Source organism: Balaenoptera acutorostrata, chromosome 6, assembly GCF_949987535.1.
Source record: "Balaenoptera acutorostrata chromosome 6, mBalAcu1.1, whole genome shotgun sequence".
NCBI lineage: Eukaryota > Metazoa > Chordata > Mammalia > Artiodactyla > Balaenopteridae > Balaenoptera > Balaenoptera acutorostrata.
The window spans coordinates 112,946,006-112,970,090 of NC_080069.1; the positions used below are offsets into that span (position 1 = coordinate 112,946,006).

Sequence of the window (24,085 nt, forward strand, 5' to 3'; positions counted from 1 at the left end):
GAAAGGTATGTAACAAAACAGACATTGGTTTTACAAAAAAGTGCTTACAATTTTTTTCCGCGTGTGTGTTTTCCTCCTTTTGTTTTGTATTTAAATAAATAGTCTTGATGGCCTGTACATTCCCAGGCTGTTCTAACAGGCTAGTGGAGATGTGTCTGAACCGCAGCATGCTACGACCGTGTGATCCACGCAAGGAACAGACCCTGGGGGGAGGCTCAAGGCAGAGTGGGTACTGGGTGACCCTGGGCATGGCTCGGCTGGCCACTCAGCACGTGATGGTGCTTGGGACTGCGATGGCTGGGAGCAAAAATCAAAGGAAAGATTAGCGCTCCGCAATCACCAGGAACTGGGCCCAAGCTGCTCCTGTTAACATCAGCGCCAAGTGTAGGGCCAGGCACACTTTATTCACTGGGTGAGTTCTGAACCAAGCTGCATTGATCACATTCTGAGGGGTGTCTTTCCTTTGCCCTGAGTCAGCTGGAACTGTCTTTGAAAGGGAAAAGAAGCAAGTTCCCTTCTTGGGCTGCACCCGGGCCCAGCCCTCCTCCAGGTCCCAGAGCAAGAACAGCATATCGTTTTTCATTTTAAGTGCCAACTTCAAGCATTTGGATTCCGAACCCTTACCCAGACTCAGCGAGATAGAGAGTACTGTGACTGATTGGCGATGTCTGCCATGGGTGAAACCGGGACAGCAGACACCTAGGTACCATGAACTTGCTTTCCCTGTCCTAGAGTCTCCTTCCAAAAACCAACGTATCAGGTTAATCAAAGCAGGAAGGAGGACTTGGGCTGAAACATGCTTACTAGCAGCCTCTAGTGGGAAATGCATCAGGACACCCAAGTCATTCTAAAATTACAGGATTAGCTTGGGACAAACGGGGTCCCCTGAAAACATAAATCACGGTCTTGTGTAGCCCAAGCCCTTTCGTTTGGGGTGGAAGAGCTGCAGCAGGACAGGGCGGGTGTGAGCACAGCTGTGTCTGGCCTGCGTTCTCAGCAGTGGGTGGGACCGGCCCTGGGCAGGGTTGGTGGGGAAGCCCGGAAGTGGCAGCTAGAATCCTGGGCTTGGTACACTCACCTAGGCAGCAGGCACCCTCTTTCTACTCAGAGGTGGGTCCAGAATGAACGCTCTGCCCTTCCCCTGGGCTCTGTTCCCCAGCTCCCCCATGAGAGGTTCCCCCAAAGAAGACGTGGCCCAAGCACCCCCATCAGGAGTCAAGTAGCCAACAAGGGTCCCCAATTCTAACTTGTCCAAACGTTCAGAAATGTCACCACACAGATCAAACACCACCCCTGCTATGTCTCCTGCACATATGCTGGATAACTAGGTGAAAGCAGGGTCCCCAACACACACCCCGAGTTTCCTCTTTCCTCTCCTTAAAATGGCTAGTGCTTCTCCCAGCCCAGTGTGCCGCATCCTTCTCCTGGGCCTCCAAACCAATGGGGGTCCTTGCCCCGCCCGCCCCCTGCCCGGGCCCCGCTTTTCCCCCTGCCTCTTGGTCTGGGCAGGCCTCCATCTCTGCCCTATTGGGCCTCTCAGGGTTGGTCAGTGTCTCTTCTCTCTCTGAATTAACTTGACATAACCAGACAGATGGAAATGATAAAATTAGAACATAGCTTTCCTTTGGGGACATCCCACAAACACTGTAGAGTTTTCCAAACAAAAGCAACAGAGTGGATAACATTGGGGGTTGTCGGCTATTCAGAATTCAGAGATGGTTCCAAGGAAGTAGTAAATAAAGGCCAATATGGGAGGAAAGAAAACCTGTAAATTGGAAGGCTGTTGGCGTCGTGCGATTCAATTCGGCCTTTTGCTATTGTAATCAGCTTAAGTTGAAGACGACTCCTGTCTAAATGGGAAACACAGGCTGTTGTTTTCACCCTGGTTCCAAATTTCAGGGAGCTCTGCCTTCAGGGAGGAGGGCTCCGCGGTGCTCCTGGCGGGTTCTGGTTCTCGGCAGGAGAGGGGAAGGCCAGGCCCAGGGGCCCAGCTGGTGGTGGGCAGGATGGCAGATGAGGGGTGGAGGCAGAGCGGGTGGATCCCTGGCAGCGGCTCGGACTCCGGATTTCAGCGGCTGAGGGGCAGCTGCGGGGCGCCCATGCTCAGATGCGGAAGTGCCGGCAGCGTTAGTACTGAAAAAGGATGACCTGCAAGAGGAGGGCGTGGGAGGGGGCTGAGCCAGGGCCTGCCCCGCGTGGTAGCCCCCCAGAAGTCCTCGAAGGCATAGAGAAGGAGGGGGGCCCAGGGCCCACATCTAGGTGCAAATCCTGGCTCAGACACTTACTTGCTGCGGGGCCCTGGGCAACTCACTCCCCCTCTCTGAGCCTGTTTCCTCATCTGTAAAATGGGGATGACAACACCTCTCTCTCAGAATGGGGAGGATCTGGTGAAATGCAAGAGCAGCAGCAAGTGTCTCCCGGGCACGGTGCCCAGCACTGGGTACAGTGCACACTTGCACGATTTCACAGAAGCCTCACCTCAGCCCCACGAGGGTATCCCACCATCATCTCCTCTTTACAGGGGAGGCCACTGAGGCCGGGGAGGTGAAAATCCGTGAGCCCGCCATCACACAGCCAGGAAGAGGTGGACCCAGCGCTGCAACCCAGGCCTGGGCTCTAGAACAAGCTCCCTTCATTAGACCCACTGCCTCTTCCTCTCCAGGCCACCCTGACAGTTACCATCGGTGCCTACCAAGCACCAGGCAACAGGCCAAGCCCTTCATGCAGCCAAGCACCTCGACAGGCAGGTGGCTCCGACACGCCGCGTGCCTGACACACAGTGGGTGCGTTCCCAGGTCTCAAAGCGAACAGGTGGCTGAGCTGGGGTCCGGTCTGCCTGACTCCAGAGCCCCCGTCACACAGCCTCGCCCACTCACCCCACCTTGGGCCGTGCTCTCCTCTGGTCTCTGGGATGCCTGCCTGACTTTGGACTCTTCCGAACAGAAGCTCTCTCAAGAGGGATGACTCTGAAAGACCCTTCCCCTCCATAAGCCTCAGTCTCTCCATCTGATCGATGACGGCTGGGCCCTGATTTCTAAGAGCCTTCCAAGCTCTGAACTGTGGGATCTGGGCCCATGACCAGGAATAAACGTGGTCCTGGAAGCTCACAGGCAGGTGTGGCCAAATGATGATGTGGTGGAGGCAGAGGGTGCCACCCCAGATGCTCAGAGCACTGTCCTCCCGGCCGGGCCGGCTCTGGTCTTGATGAGTGGGTTCAGGGGGCTGCCCCAGGGGGCCCTGAGTCTCCTCCTCGCTAGGCTGGCTCAGGCCCGGAGGGACTTGGGAGAAAGCCCATGCAGTTCTGCACTGACTGGCCATACACACAGTCCGCCAGGCTGGCAAGATGTGGACAGAAAAGGTCCCTGGCAGCTGGCAGGAAGGTCTGACAGTGAGAGGGGAGAAGGTCATGGAGGAGGAGGAGACATCTTTCTGCAGAGCCGCTGGACATGAAGTTGGGGATATGGCCCAGCAAGAGAAAAACTCTGGCTCAGCAGCCAAACCCAGGGGCCAGAAACCTTCCACCACCAAAGCTGCCAGACCCCAGACCGGCTCATCCTGCAGCCTGAACCAGACATAACCACAGGCTTAGCTGAGAAACCAGGAGACAAGGGCTCGCCTCCAAGAGCTGAGCCCAGCCCTAATCCGTTGCCAGGCTCCCCTCTACCCTCCAGATAATGCCCAGGCCCCTTGCTTGAAGGTGCAGGACCTTCATTATGTGACCCCCTGTCAGCTCCCCCGCCGCACCCAAGGCCTGAGCGACACTAAACCCCCCACCATCCCTCAAATCCAGGTCCCTCCAAGCCTCCTGGCCTCGGCACGGGCTCCTCGTGTCCCCTGCTTCTTCCCGAGAGCTGGCCACTCCCTCTTCTGAATCCTCGAAGGCCATGTGCATCCCTCACCTCAACTGCCCTGTCGAGCTGGGAAGTGGCTGCCTGCCTCCTGCTCTAAGCCACTCACTCCCCGAGGACAGGGACCACGCCAGCTCGCCTCCGCAGTCCCGGTGCCGGGTCTGACAGGACGAACGCTCTCCCACAGGACGGGGCCGGCTCCGAGGCAGGCAGTCCTAGGATGGAGGCCAGCTGTACCCACGCTCACTGTGTGACCCTGGGCAAGCCGCTGCTCTGGCTGAGACCCAGTTTCTGCACTTATGAAATGGTGTCAACCATAGTCATCCTCCCAGGGAGACAGTGAAGGGCGAGGTCAGAGACAGCGCTGTGTAAACTGTCAAGTGCGGCACAGAAGGAGGTCACTACTGAACCAGGCGGACTTCAGGGTCTGACAGACTTGCTGCATCCCCGGACAAGTCGTGTCACCTCTCTGAGCCTCTGTCTCCTCATCTTTACCATGAGGACGCCATCCTCATATCCACAGGGTGATTGGGTGGCATCAGACAACACGTGTAAAGTGCTTCAACCAAAAGCAGCCCTTCCTGTATGACAATCTCGGAGGCGACGTTCCTGGGGCGTGCTCACCTGCCACTGGGGTCTGAGGGATTTGGGGCTGAATATGTGCTACCATTTACTTATAAACCTACTGGTCCTACTGGGCTGTCCGTACCTCCGCACCATCTACTTTCCCCACGGTACCCAGCACAGAGCCCAGCACAGAGCCTAGCACACAGTAGGTGTTTAATTAGGAGGCAGAGTAAGAGGGGCTGTCCTGGAGGAGTAGTCCCACGCCTGTCTGCCTGCCAAAATCACTGGGGTTGGGTATTACACCCGCAGACCCCGGGGTCCCATCCCATAACTCCCCACCAGCTCTCTAGGGGCGAGGCTGGGGAATCTGCATCTCTACAAGCTGCCCAGATGACGCTGAGGCACATGAAGACTGCACTCAGCTCGAAGGCCTGGCCCTGTCTCCCTGGCCCAGTGCACCCAGTGACTCCCGGGGCTCCCTGCCTCCCCGAGGACCGCCATAGTGATGCTTCTAAAAGAGGCCTCCAGAGCCCACCACGGTCCACGCTCCTTCACCTGGCAGCTCGAGGCCCCCGCCTCTCACTCTTCTTCCTCCCAAGCCTGTGAGCCAGCAGCACTGAATTGCTCTGGGTTGCCTGAGAGCCGTGGCGGCTCATGCCTTCCCGGCTGAACTCTGAGTTTCAGACATGCCTGCGTCCAGGAAGCCTTCCTGTGTCTCTCCCGAGCTGCGCCCCACCCCCCAGCTCCCTTGGCCTCTGCATTGCAGTTTGATCACCCTTTGTTGTAACTGTTGGCCTCCTCAAGGGCAGGGACTATGCCTTCCTTATCTCTGTGCTCCTGGCAACTGACTCGGGGCTCGTGGGCACAGTCAGTACATAGTGAATGTAGGCTGAATAAATGAGTAAGTGAACGAATCAAGGCACAAGTTCTCGTTCAGGCTCTGTGACCTTGAGCCACCTGGGCCTCAATTTCCCCGTTTCTAAAATGAGAGGGTGTCTGAGAGCAGTGGCTCTCAAGGCTCGCTGGGAGGTGTCTGGGAGCTGAGCGGGAGGTGAGGGCCCTACTCACTCTGCAGTTTCACCCAGAGCAGCTCCACCCCCTTTCATCTGCATCTTGTGTTATGGAAAAGAGTAAACAAACGGGTTCCCAGGCTTAAAAACAAAGCTTTCAAGCCACTAAGCCACTAGACTGGGCGATGTCCAAGCACCCTTCTGGGTGTCCAGTCCTGATGCTTGAGACAACCAGAGATCGGGTTCCACAAAGGAGGCCTTACCAGTTGACCACGGTCACTGGCTGGCCTGCTGTCCCCTGGCCCCACCAGCTTGGGATATTCACTCCCAACAGACAGGAATACAAAGGAGGAAGTAGGAGAAACCCGTGAGATGGTGGGAGGTGGGGTGGTGTGTGATATAAGCCCTCCTCGGGACCGCAAAGTTTGAGCAAAGTAACTAAATCCAGAAATCTGAAAAAGAGAAGGCCAGCCACGGGCGGCGCACTGCAAGAAGGCTGGCTGTGCACACTGAACACACTGGCGCCTGCTTGAGGGACTACCTCGGGGGCACAGTGGGGGCCTGAGTGTGCTGGGCAGAGGGGCTGCCACAAAGTGGCATGCTGCCTGCTCAGCGATGAGAATCCTGCCAGAAAGCCATTCCTGGCAAGGTGGCTCTGACCCGCCCGACCCAACCCGGCTCCGTTTACCTTCTCACCCCGGTTGGAGAGTGGCCCATCCATATCGGCTTTGAGGTGGACGGGGGGCGCGGTGTAAGGCAGCCGGCAGTGCACCTGCCCACACTGTACCTGACCTGTGGACGAGAGGATGCCTTGGAGCCCATCCCCCAGCCTCCATGCAGGATCCCACCAGCCCCAGGCCCGGTAGGCTGGAGCCCTGGGGCCAGTTTCACCTCTGCCACTTACCAGCTGGGTGACCCTGGGCAAAATTTCAATAGGGTACCGTTTTTCTACGTGAAAGTCTTTACGAGCTATAAAGTGCTACACGATAACTGTCTAGCTCACTGATAAATAAACACTCATAAGTAAGTATGTACGTGCACCCCTATGTTCACAGCAGCACTATTCACAATAGCCAAGACATGGAAACAACCTAACTGTCCATCGACAGATGAATGGGTAAAGAAGATGTGGTACATATATACAATGGAATACTACTCAGCCATAAAAAAGAACGAAATAATGCCATTTGCAGCAACATGGATGGGCCTAGAGATTATCATAATAAGTAAGGTAAATCAGACAGAGAAAGACAAATACCATATAATACACTTATATGTGGAATCTAAAATATGACACAAATGAACTTTTGTGCAACAGAAACACATTCACAGACATTGAGAACAGACTTGGGGTTGCCAGGGGGGGCTGGGTGGGAGAGAGGTGGAGTGGGAATTTGGGGTTAGCAGATGCTAACTATTATATATAGAATGGATAAACAACAAGGTCCTACTGTATAGCACAGGGAACTATATTCAACATTCTCTGACAAAGCATAATATAAAAAAAAGAATGTGTGTGTGTGTATACATATATATATACACACATATATATATAACCAAATCACTTTGCTGTACAGCAGAAATTAACACATTGTAAATCAACATTGAAATTAAAAAAGTAAAAAAAGAAAAAGAAACGAATACGTACAGAACACCTCCTACACGCGAGGCTGTACCCCATCCATTAGAATCCTCCCTTGGTGCACTGTACCTTCTTATCTCCCAAGAATCACCGAGGCCTTACCCCCATACCCTAGAGGACTCTGCACTCATATGTCACCTTCTTTATGATGCTCTCCCTGACCATCTAATTACAATTGCAACCCAACACCAACCCTACCCTCCCTGTCCTCCTTCTCAGCTTTATTTTTCCTCTTTAGCACTTACCATCATCTGACTTACTGTATATTTTTATTTTTTATTTGATATTATCTGTCTTTGCCAGCTATAATGCAAGCTCCAATGAGGGCAGGAATTTTTGTCTGTTTTCTAGATTCTAGATCTTTGTGGATTTCCAGGATCTAGAATGAGGCATGGCATCTAATTTGTTGAATGGGTCTCTGTACAACATCTAAAATGGCGGTGGCGGGCGTGGGGGGAGTCCATCCTTATGTCTGACCCAAATCTCTCATGCTTCAGCCTCTTTACCACTACAGTGGAGAAGTCTATGGCCTTGCTCTTCTCTGCACTTCATCCTCTTTGGTCAGAGGGGAAACAGCTCTGTACAGAGACTTACAATTGATATGTAACTTAGGACAAGTCACTGTTCCTTTCTGAGCCCCAGTTCCCTCGTCTGTAGAATAAGGTGGTTGTATAAGATGGGGGATTCTTAACCTGGGGGGTTTTAGGGGTCCACGAACAGCCTGAGATTACATGGGAAACTGTGTGTGTGTGCATATTTCTGGAATCTGATTCCAAAGCTTTTTATCATATTCCAAGTTCGAAGTCTCCGGGAAACTCAGGAACCTGTGAATTTAGTGAACGGCGAAGAAGACTGCTAGGGGGACCTTCAGTCATGCAGCAAGAGGCAGCAGGTCCAAACACCCTTGATGCCGCCGGCCCTGAGCTGGGTTCGCCTTAAGGGGAAGAGGAAAGGGCACCTCAGCCCCTTCTCTAGGTGTCTAAGACAGTTCTAGACTTGGCCAACAAACTGTGTGGGCAGAGTCCTGGCACAGCTCCGGAGGACATGGCCCGACTCCCCACGGGGCCACCTAGATCCATTACCAACTCCACAGCAAGTGCTGGCTGGTGGCCCAGACTCCTGGTACCTAGAGAGCCCCTGGTCCTTGGCTCCCTTAACAGATGAACTAGATCGTCAGTGGGCTCTCTGCAGCCTGAACATGTCATTGTTTCAAAACGAAAGGGGGAAAAAAGTCCCTCCTACTAAGCAGATGGTTCAGAAATGGAACAGAACAAAGAGACACGGTTTCCAACTGACAGCCTGGCGCGGTGAGCAGGACTCTACACTCCCAGCTCCACCAACCAGAACCACTGCCACCACCACGAGGGCAGCTAGTACTCATCCAGCACTTACTAAATGCTGAGGACGTTAAGTCAATGATCTCATCTGATGCTCACCACACTGCTTTGAGATAGGTATTCTTTTCGTTTTTTAAAAGAGCTTGGATTCTTACTGTCCTCATTTTTTTACAGATGAGGAAACTGGAATTCAGGGATGCTAAGAAGCTTACCCAATGTCACACAGCTAGTAAGTGACAGGGACGGGATCTGAAGCCCCACAGTCTGACGCTAAAGCCCATATTCGATCATTAAGGAACCTGGCTCCCACTGACTTACTGTGGGCCCTTGGTTTCCTCATCTGTACAATGGGACGGTGATGTTTAGAAACATGTGTTAGGACAGTGCCTGGCACATGGCAGGGACTCAGGACACAGCTGTGCTCTCCCTGACCTCCCTTCTCTTTCCCTTGGAGCCAGAGACGGAGGGTTTGAGTTTGTGGGTATGTTGTCATCACTGCTATATTTCTGGTCATGCCCAGCTTTGAGGAAACAATCAACAGAAACAACCTCAAAGGGAAAGAAAATCTGTGATAAGCACCTGCTCAACAGCAGATTCACTGAATGTCCATCCCCCAGAAACGCACAAGGCTACTCTCTCTCTCTCCCCCAGGTTCCTGCTCGAAGGTCACTCCACCACAACCTGCCACCCCCTCTCCACCACAGTGCTCAGTCCCCACTAACATGCCTGCCCTCCATCCTTTAATCGTTTACTCTCTCTCCCCCCTCTCCCATCCTGCAGCGTGAGCCTTGGGAGCACATAGGCTTTGGTCTGTTGTATCCCAGAAGGCACAGAAGGCACTCAAAAAATATTTACTGAACACATGAGTGGATCCTAGTAACCCTGTGAAGTAGGCATTATTAATGTCCCAGTTTACAGATGAGGAAACTGAGGTTCTAAGAGGTCAGGTGATTTGCCCACAGCCTCACCACCTTGGGTACTCCTGCCACCCTGGCTTTCTTCTGCAACCCCAAACGCACCCATGCCACGCTTTCTGCCTACATTCGGTTCCTCTGCTGCCTGCACCCCTATTTCCCCACTCCTTGAGTCTCACTAATTCCTATCTATCCTTCTGGTCTCAGCCCACTGATAGGCAACATCTCCAGACACTCCCATCCAGCATCTTGACTACAGGAATCACCACAATTAACACCACACGCTCACCTATCTCGTATTGTTCCATGTCTCTCCCACCAGAACCCACGCTCCCCAGGACAGGACTTTAGCCATCTTGTTCTCTCCCTAGTCCCCGGGGCCTGGCACAGAGTGGATGTTTGTAAAGTATCAATATTTTTTAATGGCTTAATGGCTTAATGGCTTGCCTCTACTAAGGGTCCAGCCCCTCTAAGGCAGAGCCGGGGCACTTAACTCCTCTCCACAACCACTAAGTCCGAGAGACTGCGGAACCCTCGTCTGCACGCACGAGGCTCATCAAGGCCTCCCCACGCCTCCGCCGCCCACGAGCTTTCATCTACACCCCCCTCTCCCACAGGCCGGGCGACCGGGCTGTGGCGGTCACTTACTCTCAATGTAGCCGTGCAGGGTGACCATGCGAGCCCGCTCGGGGCTGCTGAACGGGGAGTAGTGGATGTCGTCGGACAGGGCGGAGGGGAGGCGGGACGGCGGCGCCCCGGAGGGCGGCACGGGATGCTGTGGTGTGTGCTTTTTATGACGCGCCCGGCAGTTTTGAAACCACACCTGGAACGACAGCCTCAGCAGCCTCAGCCTCGCGGGAAAGAGCCGGACGCGCCGCCGGGGGACCCCAGGCGGGACTGCCTCGTCGCCAACTGAGGAAGGGCGGCCACGTGCGCCCCGAACCCACGGCTCCACAGCCCAGCTACGCGCTCGAGGGCCCACCCCCAAGGTCCCTAGGCCCCGCCCCAGACCCGAAGGCCCCGCCCACCCCCGGCCCCACCTGGATGACCCTTCGGCTGAGGCCCGTCATGTCCGCAAGCTTCTGCAGCGTCTGCGCGTCGGGGTTGTTGTCCTGCGCGAACTGCGCCTGCATAACCTGCCAGGCGCCGCGGGGCGGTGAGGCACGAGCCCGCGGAGGTCGCCAAGGCCCCGGCCCAATCAGAGGCTCCGGCCCGGAGGCCACGCCCCAGACAGCTACAGCCCCTCCCCGCCACCCGCGGGTGGGCAGAGGGGCGGAGTCAGGAGGCCCGTTCAGCCCCGCCCACTCCGAGGCCCGGCCCACACCCGGCCACTCGCGGCCCGCCGAGGTACCTGCAACTGCTCGGCGGTGAAGGACGTCCGCGCGCGCTTGGCCGGCTTGGGCTGACTGTCCTGTTCCGAGGGCACTGCCCCCTCCAGCGTGAGGCCGTTCCCTGAGGGCGACAGAAGTGGCTGACCACGCGTCCCCATCTCTTCTAGTGGCAGCCTGGAAAGGACGGGGGTGGGGGGAGCTGGTCCCTGGAAGTGTCGGGAGCGGAGTTGGCTGGGAGGGGGGATCCCAGGGTCCTAGTCCCTGAGCTCAGTCTTTGGGGAAGGGGCTTCCACTTCTGAGCGTCTGCTGAGTACCAGACGCTTCTCTTTCGGTGTGCCCTTTATGTCTCACAGCCCTGAGGACGGGCGACATTATCCTCGTGTTACAGCAGAGGAAACTGAGGTTCAGAGAGAAGAAAATCCCAGCTCTGGACCTTTCGACTGGTATTCTGACAGCTGGCTGACTCTAGCGCCCCAAATTGGGCTCCCTCCTTGATAAACTGGGGAAACCAAGGGCTGGTGGAGATGGGAAGCAGGCAGGTTACAGAACTGTAATCCTAATTTTGTAAAAACGGATGGGAGCAAAAATGGTTGGAAGGATATACACCAAAGTGTTAGCAGGAGGGAGTGCAATTATGAAGAATCTTTCAATGTTTCTGCAACTTTTGAAGTTTTTACAACAATCACGTGTCTCATCACCTTATTTCTCTAAGGTTTAACTTTGTTAACTGGAGTATACGTTAGTTATTCTCTTTCCATTTACATTACTTTTATAATCACACTAAATGTATTCCCATTTTAGTTTTTAATACCTCATTTTTCGGAATGCAAAGGTAATACATGCTCCTTGCCAAAACCTCAGAAAATTCAGATAAGCACAAAGTAGAAAATAAAAATCTCCAGGAATTCCACCACTGTTCATAATTTTTTTAATTAGGAAAAACACTAAACAAACACTCCAACATACCCACATAGAACGAAATCTGGGAAGACAGACACTAAAATATGAGGGGTGGTGGCATTTGGAGTGGTCTTTATTTTCTTCTTTTTGCTTAACCATCTTTTCTCTATTTTCTGTAATGGGCATGTGTGTGTTTAAGATTAAAAAGTAAACCAGTAGCCAAAACTGAGGGCTGGTCAGTAAAGGAGTTCTGAGACCATAAGCCTTCAGGTTCCCTGCGTGGTAGGAGTCTGGAGTCAGGCCTGACTGTGAGAGCTGGAGTGTAATTGGCAAGGTTGTGACTAGGGGTAGTCCTGGTTGGTCCAGGTATGGAAGGAGCCTGGAGTCACTCCTGAGCCATGGTGTGGGGGAAACTCTAACTCCTGGGCTTCCATCCCAGCTCCACAACTGACTTGCCCAGTTACTTGCAGGTAACTTCAGAGCACCCCAGCTTCGCTTGCTCCCCACCTAGACCCACTCAGCCCTGATCCTGGCTGGAGAAAGTGATGGCTCTGCTGTGGCCATGGCCAAGAACACTCTGGGGACGTCTGACTAGTTCCTCCTCAGAGACACTGGGGACGGGGCAGACACTTTATGACTCAGCCCCCATGATCCCGGGAAGACCTGGACCCTGTCCCTGAGCCTAAGTGTCTTGGGAAATCATAGTATCAGAGCCAGAAGAGATTTAGGGATCTTTCTAGTCCAATATCCATCTTGAAACTAGGAAGACTGAGGCCCAGAGAGAAAATGAAACTTTGTATGTCAGCTCAACATGCCAGAAGCAAAACTGAAGCTTGGGTCTCCAGACTCAAAGGCCTCTCTCCTTACAGTCCAGGATGAAAACCCCACCCCCAAATCTCTGGCCTGTAGCTGCTGCGGTGGGAGTTGGGAGAAGAGGGTCACTTCATCTCTCGCAGACGGGCCCAAGCCTGGTTCCAGGAAACTGGAGGGGATGAGCCTCCAGGCCAACCAGAGCTGTCCAAAGGTGGAGAAGGCTGCCCCATTGTGAGAATCATCTCTAGGGTTCACTGAGTGCCTCTCGGCTTTACAGCACATTGGCTCATCTAGCTTTGAGGTGTCCTACCAACAGCCCCATTTTACAGATTAGGAAACATAATTTGCAAGGACCGGCAGTGACTTCCAACTTTCAAGCAAACGGTGGAGCCAGAAGCGGCCAGGTCCGTGTGCAGCCCCACCCCCATGCTGCCTCCTGGTGATAAAGGGAGCAACTGGCTCTAGAGAAGTGTGGGCAGTCCCTGGGGTGCTGGGGGGCGGGGCGGTCAGAGAAGGCTGGGGAGCCGAGGGGCGGCCAGTTTCTGGGCGGGGCGGGTTGGGTACCGTTCTCGGCGGCCCTCTTGAGATTCTCAATCATGGTGTCGTAGTGGATGCGGCAGAGCACCTTCTCCTCGACCAGGCCAAACTCCTCGCCCGTGGACAGCTGGCGCTTGCACGAGAAGCAAGCGAAGCAGGCCAGGTGGTAGGCATTGCCGCGTGCCCGCCGGACCCAGTCGCTGGCGTAGATCTGTCGGCCGCACCGTGCGCACTTGGTCCCAAATCGGCTGGAGGGCAGGGGGAAGGGGAGGGGGTGGCGAGGCTCAGACAGGCCATCCAAATCCTAGTGGCCCGGCCGTGCCCAGGTTTCTGAGGGCCTTCACGCATGCATTTCCCTTTGCCTGGATTCACCACCCCCTGCAGCCAAGTCCCACCTAGAAGGCAAGCTGGTAGGTGGTTTTTATTTTCTTCCTGGTGCTTTTCTGAGTTTTCCAAATTTTCTTCAATGATCACTTAACATTTGTATATTGTATTAACCTGCTCATTAAAATATAAGTGTTAGGGAAAATTTAATAGTAGTAATAATACAGGCAGATTTATGAGCACTTAACCACTTGCCCAGCAAGATTCTAAGTGTTTTATGCTGATCGTCCCAAGTAATCTTCATTTTGCAGATGAGGAAAATGGGGACCAGAGAGGTAAAGTAACTTGCACAAGGTCACACAGCTTGCAAGGATAGAACTCCTAGCCAGTGTGACTCCAGAGATGAATAAACTGTAACCCAGCTGTAGAGAAGCTCAGAGTTTCTTGGAAGCATAGACAGATATGCCCTTACTAGCTTTGTGACCCTGGGCACATTGTTTAACCTCCCTGAGTTCTCATTTTCCTTGCCCTGAGCTGAACTAGGTGACAACAGCTACGGTTATTTGTTTAGTGCTTTGTAGTCTATTAAGTATCCAGCTAGTCCCAGACTCTGGAGTCCTGTGTCATTCTAACAAGACAAAAAAGCCCAGATCAAATGCCCCACTCTCCCTTAAGCCTTCCTTGATTCTGCTTCTTCCCCTTCTCCCTCCCCCTTTGTGGTGTGGCTATTTGGGTGTGGCTGCCTCCACCACCAGACTGGGAGCCCCTCCAGGAAGCAGCAGTCTGATTTGCCCTGTCCCAGAAGTCAGCCCAAGGCCTGTCCCCAGACCACCAGGGAAAATTTGTTCTTGAAGTGAATGACTCACTCTGTGACCCTGTCCAGACCCTCTGAGCCTCAGTTTCCTCTGGTGCACACTGTTTCAGGGAATGGTGCTTTCACTCATCCAGCCTCTCAAGCTTAGAAACCTAAATCATACACTCCTCCCTCTCCTCAACCCCCCATCCAACCAATCATCAGGCGCTGTTGGTTCCCTTTCCTAAGTATCTCTGGGACCCACCTCCTCCTCGCCACTGCCACCACTGCCCTCCTAAACCAGGCTCCCACCATTCGCCCCTCACTGCCAGTCTCCACACCCATCCTCCACATAGTGGCTACAGGGAAGTTTCCAGCATGCACACTTTACCCTGTCCGCTGTCCTGCTTAAAATCCTCTGGCGGCTCCACTCTACCCTCAGGATCTGGTCCAAGATCCTTGGGAGTTTACAAAGCTCAGCAGACCACATCCTCTCTGGCTCCTCTCCTCCCTAACCTTCCTCAAGATCCCTCACCCTACACTCAAGCATGAGCCCCAGTCAGCTACAATGGAAGGTTGGTCCCAGGTCTTATGGCCCCCTCTGAAGCACCTTCCCACCCCAGGCCTTCGCACAGGCTGTTCCCTCTTCCCACACTCCCCCCACACCCCCAGTCCCACGGCTCCCAGCACCACCTTCTCAGCAATGATCACACCGGTTTGTAAATATCAGGTTTCTTGGCTCTCCCTTCCACCCCTGGCATTCCTGGGAAAGGATCTAGAAGATTTGCCTCTGTGTCCCCAGAGGCACATTTCCACCCAAAAGAGCACTCGGAAATGCCTTTGAGTGCATGGAGGAACCAGCCCAGCAAATGCGCCCTGGTTACAGCCTCGCCTGCCTTGGCAAATGCAAGCAACTGCCGGTTGAATAAACGGTCTCGGGTTGAACTGAGTGCAGCAGAGCGGAGGCCTCTGCCAGCCCCGGCTCTAGATGTACCCCCAGTGCCATGCCGCTCTATCGGACAAGGAGCCCTAGGGGACCCTGTCGGTGGCGGTGCGGTTCGCTCAGGCAGCGCTGCGCACCTTTGCGGGTTGGGTCAATTGCCCCGCAAACAGAAGTGGTTCCCGACCCCGGAAATTCGGCTTCCCCAGCACAGCCCGCGGTCTCCGTTACCAATCTCTCAGTAAAAAGGAGAGAAAACCGCTTTGCCCACCCGAGCCTACTCCCGCCGAGGGGCCGACCCCAAATTCCGAGGCCCGGCTCAGGATTGGGAGAATTTCCGGGCCCTAAAGGGAGGAAGCAAGGCCAGCCGGGTGCAGAACCCTCGCTGTGCTCCAGGGTCCTGGGCCGCAACTCCTTCTTTGCATCCCCCTCGCCGCAACCACGTGAAATGGGGACTCTGGCACCCAGTTTGCACACGTGGAATCGGAGGTTCAGGGTGGACAAGTGACTTCGCCAAGACCACACGGACTGTGGGGCAGGGGTTGAGGTCCCCTCCGAAGTGCAAAAAAAAAACCCTAGAACCTGCGAAAGCAGCCGGACGGGAGATGCATAGAGTTGAATCCGGGTGTATGAACAGGAAAGGGGCCTGGTCTGACCCAGTCGCATCCCCACTCCGGGCCTTGGGACCTGGAAACTCCCGCGCGCAAAGCCTAGGGCCCCTCAGGCTCCAGTAAGCTGGGAGTGCGTTCCCAGGCAGCTGAAAGAGCTGGGAGGGGAAGGTCCGGGCCCTCAGAGGCAGGCAGGAGCCGTTGCGTCTCCAGCCTGTCGTGTTCCGGGGTCAGTGCGCTGAGCCAGAGTGTAAAATCTCGGATCCTGGCGCTTGGCTCTGCGGGATTCCTCGTTCTCGGCCAAGACGCATCCAAGACTCCCCGCGCATCCCTGATCTTCCCGCTCCACGAACCCCGACGCCCGGTCGCGTTCTGCGCCTACGTTGGCCGCTCACAGTGCCCTCATCCCCTTGCTCTGAGGCGGGAGCCGCTAGCGACCTGTCAGCAACTTTCTCACCCTCCGCGTGTCACCCTAAATGCCAGGAGCTGTCCCCAGCTCTAGGAGCTCCCTGCGCTCGCCGTGTCTCCGCCCAGTCAACGAAATCATCCTCCCGTTGGATCCTTGGACGGGGTTCGGGGGTCGTTTTGCAGTTTTCGGGCCACTCCTGAAGCGTGTCCCCCACCCGGGGAAGGGGTCAGTGGCACAAACAAGGGGCACGAGGAGGCTTACAGATCCAGGCTCTGACAAACCGACAGACTCCTTCCCAGGCGGGCTGCGAGGCCCGAGCCGCCGGATTCCGGAAGCAGCGAAATCGGCGGCGGAGACAACGAAACTTCAAGAAAGGGGTGTTCGGGAGCTGCGAAGGGAGCGCCAAAGCGATTAGGGGGCGAGGCCATCGCCCGCTAACCCCAGCCTTGTGCGCGCCCCTCCCTGGGTCCCCGCGCGCGCCACGGGGCAAAGGCTCAAAGCGCAGAGGCGCTTTGAGGATGGAGAGATGTTGGACGGAGGCTGCGCATCCTGGCAACTGCTGAAAGGAGCGGAGTGGGCGACGCGCACGCCTTGCCCTCCCTCCCCGGAGCAGGGAACGGAGACATCTGGGTGCTAGTGGCTCTGCGGAGGGAGCTGTGCGCCATTGACCAAGTCAGGCTCGCTCTCCAGACCTACCTCTCCTGGATACCGAGTAAGAGCTCGGAAGTTATTTGTTGGGTGAATGAGCCTCAACGAAAGAGCCCATCGGAATTTCACTGCGACCCCTGCCCATTACTAAGCTACCCCTTTTCTGCATGAGGAAACCGAAGCTCAGAGTGAGAAGGCCAATGTTAATTAAGGAGCTAGTGAGCCAAGGCGCTGACACTCAAACCAGGCTTCACTTGTTTTGCGTTCAGGACGCTCGCTTGAGGGCCTTAGAGAGAGTCTATGAAGCAAACGGGGGGATCAGAGGTGGAGTCCTTCCCATTCCTTCTGCTTCTTCCCTTCCCAGCAAACCATTAGGAGAAGAAGCCAGAAACAACAGAACCAGCAATTAAGAGGTTAAAACAGCCCACTCCTCGGAGGTCCCAGCCCAAGGCCCCTCCCCAACGCCTCTCTCAGCTCCCCCAACATCTGTCCCCCAACAGCTGGCGGCCGCTGGGCTGCTCTCTGCCGCGGTGGGGGGCGGCTTCCCAGCTCTGAGCCCCCCGGGGTACCCTCGCTCCGGGGGAGGGGGTGGGGTTCTCCCGCTGGAGTCCGCGGTCTGAGCTTGGGTTCGGGGCAGAAGGAGGGAAAGAAGGCTGCGGGCTTGCCCTAAGTCTCTCGCGCCAAGCTGGGGACGGGAACAGCAGTAGGCAGCGCCCCTCCCAGGCCCAGCCCGGGCACTCTCTGAACCCCACCCGCATAAACGCAAGGAGAGGCAATTAACCCTTTGCTCCCCACTGCCATGGTCAGGAGGCAAGAGGGCTAGAGACCCTGGTGACCCGATCCTGGCAAAGTCGCTCCAGTCACTGGGACTCTGAGGAGGTCACTTCACTCCAGCCCTAGTACTCCCAGGGCCCACCCACGGAGAGTCACACAGCATAGCAGGTGCTCCCTGTGGGAGCCTTAGGGCCACGGGGGGTGGGGGGAGGTGGTCTTTGCCATTCCATGGGCCCCACCTTGCACAGGGGGGCTGCTGACGTGTCTCGGCTATAGAAGAAGAGTACTGAATATCTAGACACAGGGATGGTGAGTCAGGCAGCCACGGGGCTTATCCCAGTTCTGCCGCTTATTAGCTGTGTGACCTCACCACTCAGGGCCTCAGTTTCCCCTCCTATAATGTAGGGATTATGACAGTAGCCTACTCACAGGGGGGATCTGAGGAGTCAATGACATAAAACAATGAGATGTAAAGGGTTAACACAGTTCCTGGCTTAGAGAAGAGCTCCCTCCGGTCTCCTGACAGCGTCCTCACCCCTGTCTGGTCCCTCTTCCACTCTCTTGCTGGTGGGACCCTGGGCACAGCACTTTCCGCTCTCTCAGGACATCGTCTCCCCCACTCTACAATGGGCAAGACGCTTCAGGAGGCCAGGAGCTGGAAGGGCACTGCAGATCAGTCCATGCCTGCCTTTGGGGGGCAGCAGCCACAGGTTGGTGGGCAGGAGGCAGCTGTCTGGGGTTTTGATTGCTGAGGGCAGTGGAGACATGAATGCCCCAGAAAGGAACACTATTTTCCCCCCAGGACTTTTTTTTTCACTTCTTGGAAGAAAATAAAAAGAAAAAACAGTCTTAAACCAAAAAAGTGAAGAAATTAAAAGCAATACACATTTTCTTGGTGGTAGTTTTTTTTTTTTTTTTTCTGCTAGCACTCAGGGGGTTAGGGGAGGTGGGAATCTGGTTGATGCCACAAAGGCTGGTGAGGTCCCTCTTTGGATGGCAAATGGAGAAACTGAAGCAGAGAGGTCCAGCGACCTCACTGAGGACACACAGCCAGTGGAAAACCAATCTCTTCCAACAATGCAAAGCCAGGAGCAGCACTGGACCTCTGGACCACCTCCCCACCCAGGCTCTGCAGCCTCCTGCCCCGATGAGCTTGGAGTGCCTTCCTAACTTCTAGCTTCCTGAGTCCCCAGTGCTGCCAGCTCTGCCAAAGGAGATGGAAGAGGGGTCTACAGGCCAGTGTCAAGGAGGGGCAAGATAGGGGATAGAACTGAGAGGAAACTCTTCCCTGGGGAATAAGACCAGAGCCAGAGGACCTCGGAAGCTACCAGTGGCCCCTCCAGGGGGTCGTGGCCACTCCCTCCCTCCCTGCATCCTGTCCAGAGATCTTGGCCTCTCTTTGGGGTGAGTGCTCCAATCCACTTCCCATCAGACTCTCGACCTTGGGCTTCAGGAAACAGAGGGCTAGAGGATCTGAGCGCTCAGCCCTTCCCTGAGCCCCAGCTCTAGAGAGGGGCTCTGTCTCCCATGCCACCATTCCTGCTCTCTCCAGGAAGGGCTCCTTCACAGCAGCCGCCCAGAGCCTGGGCTGCCATGCCGGGCACTCAGTAGTCCCCGCCTGGCGCTCCGCCTGCTTTTTTCTCTCCCTTTCTGTGGGTTTTATTATTTTTGTTACAGGTGGGGCTGCCAGGGATGAGTTATGCGTGCAGGGAGACCTGGCTGGGGGAGAAATGATCAGAAGAGCCACAATTCTTCTCTCATCCCAAGGAATGTGAGCTTTTATTCTCTCCATTTTCTTAACCAAAAATCTGTTTTAGTTTTGCTTTGGGGGCTCTTGTCACTGCTGGAAAAGGATTAGCGCTCGGAACCTGCAGCCCAGAAATGGCCCATCCCCATCCTTGCTCCCCAGATTGCCTGAGGAAATGCCATCAGGGGATTATGCCTGGAATCCTGTCACCAATGGTGACGGTGGTGACACCCATAGCACCTACACTTTAGGGAGCCTCTACTGAGCCTTCCTCCCTTCACTGGCCTCCTTGGCAGCTCAGAGAGACAACCCTGGTAGGAGGACACTGAGGGCAGAAAGATGCAGTGATTTGCCCAAGGGCACACCGTGATCCAGGGTTGGCCTGATGGAGCCTGGTCTCTGTGTCTCCACAACAGCTGGACATCCCGTTCCCCCCACCACCACAGTGGGAAGGGGGACTCCACAGCCAATGAAGTGCTGAACAGTGAGATTAGGATCTGAGTTTTGACTAATCCTTGAAGGTCTAGGAAAGCACATCAACCAAGGGGGCTTGGTCCAGCCTGGGCATGAGCTGGGGCTGGAGATGCAGCAAGGACATGTGGCTCACAGGGTGGCAGGTCTGTCCCCACCAGGAGAGCAAGGAGAGGGGGCCAGGCCTGCCTTACTCTACGGGAAGAGGCCTGCTGGGTTCCCCAGGCCTCAGCCGTGTCCCTGGATAGCTGATGAACCCGAGGAGCCCTGAAAGAGTAGCTGGCTTGTTGTTGTTTTTTTTTTTACCAACTGCAGTCAGGCCTAGAGCAGGGCGCTGGCTACACAGGGACCCTAACCTCCCTCTCCTGCCCTGGCCAGCTAAGTGTCAGATGGGACAGTGGAGGGGAGACATCACACTCCGGTTACACACCACACAATGATAACCCCGCTCTCACATACACACACACACCACAGCCCACATCCACAAATCCACATTCACCTCACACCGTTGAGCCCCCAGTGCCTGGGTTAAGGCCGTAAGCAGAAATGCCCGCTCAGAGGAGGGCTGTGTGGCGGGTTGGGGAGTGAAGGGATTTCACAATCCTCACCTGCTCACCTCCACATCCCAGTCCAGATGTAAACTTGCTCTGACCACCTTGCACAACACACACACACACACACACACGGTCCCAACACTCACACAGCCACACACTCTCTACACTCACACATAAACTAGAAGACAAATGCTTGTTGTAAAGGAACACCTATGCTGTCCACACACCCCTCACCCTGCTCAGTGACACATTCCCCCAGCGCCACTGCACAGATCCGGACAAGACAGACACACAAGCACCCTTGAGCCCCATGAGTCCCAGGCCACCTGGCAGAGCCGCCCCTCCCCATGCACACCCCAGCGGCACTGCCACTCACAGCCACGCACCAGGAAGAGTCCGTTTTTCGAACCCAGCTTCCTAAGGTTTCCTTAGAGTGCCCCAGCCCCCAATGCTGCCAGCTTCTTCCTAGATTCAAGGTCCTCTCTTTCCAAGTTCCCGGAGACTCAGTGCCGGGGAAGGGGGCGGCATTGCCTTCTACTGCATCCCCTGACTCAGGGGATCTTTCTGGGGCTGGGGTCTTCCCAGGAAGACTGAAGCCATGACCTCTCCCGAGGCAAGGATGGGAAGGAGGTCGGCGGACTGCGGGGGTGGTGGTTATAGGGGAGTAGCTTTCTCCACTTCCTGAGAAAGCCCTTGGGAACAGGCGTGCGGCCCAGGAACCAATCCCACTCTACTCGCTTTGGACTCTGTAGACCCGTTGGCCGGGCTTCAGGCCTGCTTCACGCTTCCCGCCGGGACCGGGCCGGCAGCCGCTGCTCCTGTGACCTCGCAGTGACCTCGACCCCGTGACCGGGTCAGGCCCGAGCAGCGCGGTGAGAAGCCAGGCGCAGGCGGCGGAGAAGCGGCGGGAGGACTAGCCGGGCCGCTGTTGAGAGCTGAGCGGCCAGGACGCGGCACCGCGGCACGGAGAGCGCAGCCCAGGGTGATTCTACTCGGGGCCCTGGCTACAGCGCCCGACTCCCCCTTCCTGTCCCTGCGGCCCGAAGTCAGAGCCTAGACCCCAGAGAGGCTGAAGCCGGGGCCCGAAACGACGACGGAGCTGGGACTGGAACAGGCGCCTGGGATGCAGGCAGAACCCCAGACTCGAAACACTATACTCGAGCGATGCCGGGGTCTGAGTTGAGGCGGAGCCGGAGACCGAGGTCGGGAGTTAGATCGATGAGCTTGAATATGGGTTCGGATCCGAGACCGATGCGAGGCTAGTGCTTGGGGCCGGACCAGACTCGAATCCAGCCTCGAAGCCGGCCGGGGTCAAAGCCGAGACTAGAGCCAGGGCAAGAGTCTGGAGCCCAGCTCAGGGTCCTGCCCGGGAGAGACGGCGGCTTGGCTGGAGTAGGAGCAGGGTTGGAACCCAGAGCCGGAGCGCACCGGAGATGCAGCCAGGTCGGCTGGGATACGAGCGGATCGGGGCAAGACGGGGACATCAGAGCTCGACCAACGCGCTGGAGGTCGGAACTTGAGCCTGAGACTCGGGCAGGATCCGAGACCGAGCCAGAGACGCGACCAAACCCGAGTGGGCCACAGCAACCGGAGGCAGATCCCCGGCCCGAACCTGTGCTGGCACCCGCGCTCAGCCTGGAGCTCCTGGTTCGTGGCGCCGAGAGCCGGTGGGCTGGGCCCTCGCGGCGCGCCAGAGCATTCGGGACGCGGGGCTCCGGAGCCAGAGACAGCGCGTCGCAAAGGCGGCCTCCGCGCGCCGGTGGCCCGCCGGCGGCGACATTGCTGGCCCAGCGGCCGCAGCCTACCTGAAGTAGTCCATCTTGCAGAAGATCTCCTTGTTCTTGATGTAGCAGCTGTTCTGCTGCCTCAGCGACGTGCGACACACGGAGCACTCGAGGCACCGCACGTGCCAGATGAGGTTGTTGACCTGGGGAGGGGGCGGAGATGGGGGGCGGCTCAGCGCGGGCCTCTTCACGCCCGGCCCCAGCCTCCCCGGCCCCATTTGCAGACAGATACGCCGGAGCTCTGAAGGTACATGGGACTTCCCCACCTTTCCTCTGTAACACAGACTCAGGGAGGTAGAAATCAACTCTGCCCATTTCTCAGACAGGAACCCGGGAGCGCAGAGAGACGTTACGATTTGCCCGAAGCCACGCAGTCAGCCAGGGATGAGCCAGGTTTCGAATTTAGTGGACCTGGCGCCGGCGTCGTTTCCCTGCAGTCCTCTGGGTTGCAACCCACACCCCGCCAACACACTCAACACTCCGCCCCTGTCTCACCTTGAGCAGATATCGGTCCAGGATCTCGAGGCCGCAGCTGGAGCAGATGTTCTTGCCGGCAGACGGCACGGAGGAGGCGGCAGAGGGCGGTGAGCAGACAGATGGCGTGCTGGGCGTACAGGGAGAGGCCCGACCCTCGTCCTTGTCCAGAGGGCCTGCCAGGGCCTCAGCGTCCGACTGAGCCTGCAGTGGGGAAAGAGGGAGAGCCGCGCTCTGAGCTGAGGGCTAAGCCAGGTGCCCAGCGTTGCTGCTGCCTCGGAGACAAATCTGTGGCCTCAGCGAACCAACTAACAACGAAATGCCCCCGAAACGACACGCCACGGACTACAGGACAGGAACGGAAGGGCCTACTGGAGAGGACAGGACGGCTCCAACTTTTAGCACGCGCTTCCTAGGTGCCAGGAGCAGTCAAAGCTCACATTCCCGGCCAGAAAACCGAGGCTCAGAGAGGGGCGGCGCCCTCCGGGAGTCCCCCAGCGCACGGGCAGCTGCTCGGGGCCGGAAAGCCGGGTCAGCTCTCCAGGGCCCGGCCGCCGGGAGACCGGGGGCCGAAAGCAGGGCCGAACGAACTCACCATGGCGGGCGGCGCGGTCCCTTCAAGGCAGCGGGTGGTCGCTTTGCAGCCGGACCCTGGCTGGGCCATCACCTGGGGGAGGGGGGAGGGAACGCAGGCGGCGGCGGCTGCAGAACTGGCTCCGCGCAGCCTGAGCCCAGCGCCTCCCCGCGCCTGTTATATAAACCGGCGCGGAACAATGCGTCCTAACTTTGTAGTGGGCATTTAAAGCCCTTCCCCACAAAAGCGGTGTCTCTCTAATGAAGCAATTTGAATTTGGATTGGATTTTTTCCCTCTCTCTCCCCCTCTCCCTGCACTTAACCCGTGGCTCTTGAAGTAATCGCTTAGTTCCCTTGCAATACAAGCCTCTGAGGGGGAAAAAAAACACGCGCACACATACAAACTACCTGCAATTAGAAATTGTCGTGAATGCCCAAGATAAGAGGTAGCCAGAGTGTCAATTCCAACTGTCAATCAGTGAGATCCATCAGGCCGCCCAAAGAATTGCAAATTTGATTTTTTAATGGTAGTAATTAAAAATCGAATTTTTTCTCCCTCCACCCACCCCCTTCCTCTCTCCCTTCTCCTCCTCTCGACACAAAATGCAAAAAGGAGAAAAGAGAGAAAGAAAGAAAATAAAAAAGAGATGGGGGGTGGGCGCTTGAGGAAAATAAAACCGAGAGCGTTGGAAGCATCAGCCCGTCCGCCCCGCGCGCGCGGCGAAATCGGTGCGGCGATACCGACTCGGATTCAGGCGCCTTTCGCGGGCCAGTCGGAGGGAAACCCACAGCAAAACAGGGGCTAGGATCGGGGCCGAAATGGGACCAAAAAGAGAAAACGGAGGCGTCTAAGAAGAGGAAAAAGCACCCTCCAGCCCCTCGGAGCGCCCGGGACCGGCCCCGCGCCGAGATTCTCAGCCTTGCGCCCGCACAACCCCCGGCGCATTGGCGCTATCAGCGCCTATTCAGACGGACAATACCCGCCTCGCCTCCTCTTGATTCGCCTGTGTCTTTGCTAAATCGCTTTTTGAGAAATTCCTTCAACATTTGCATAATGTGTTCCCGCTTTCCGCGACCCCCCCCCCC

At 56.2% G+C, this 24,085-nt stretch overlaps 1 protein-coding gene across 2 annotated transcripts; it reads right to left on the minus strand.

Moving 5' to 3' along the window:
• Positions 1-1,507: 1,507 nt before the first annotated feature.
• Positions 1,508-23,089, minus strand: LHX6 (LIM homeobox 6). 2 transcript variants are annotated; one of them, XM_007178088.2, is made up of 9 exons: positions 23,021-23,089; positions 22,447-22,629; positions 21,973-22,094; positions 12,927-13,147; positions 10,670-10,770; positions 10,359-10,454; positions 9,967-10,141; positions 6,114-6,217; positions 2,040-2,148 (listed from the first exon to the last, which is right to left on the minus strand). In XM_007178088.2, the coding sequence occupies exons 1-9, from the start codon at positions 23,087-23,089 to the stop codon at positions 2,128-2,130; spliced, it is 1,092 nt and encodes a 363-aa protein (XP_007178150.1). In that variant the 3' UTR covers positions 2,040-2,127. The 2 variants fall into 2 exon arrangements, with proteins under 2 accessions (XP_007178151.1, XP_007178150.1); XM_007178089.2 differs by lacking the exon at positions 6,114-6,217 and having other exon boundaries at positions 1,508-2,148.
• Positions 23,090-24,085: the final 996 nt, after the last annotated feature.

Excerpts from the sequence above, each read along its gene's own strand:
- LHX6 (XM_007178088.2), bottom strand. The coding sequence starts at position 23,089 with ATGGCCCAGCCAGGGTCCGGCTGCAAAGCGACCACCCGCTGCCTTGAA. Across the intron at positions 22,630-23,020 it reads GGACCGCGCCGCCCGCCATG|GCTCAGTCGGACGCTGAGGC; the intron begins GTGAGTTCGTTC and ends TCCCCACTGCAG. Across the intron at positions 10,142-10,358 it reads TCAGCCGAAGGGTCATCCAG|GTGTGGTTTCAAAACTGCCG; the intron begins GTGGGGCCGGGG and ends CTGTCGTTCCAG.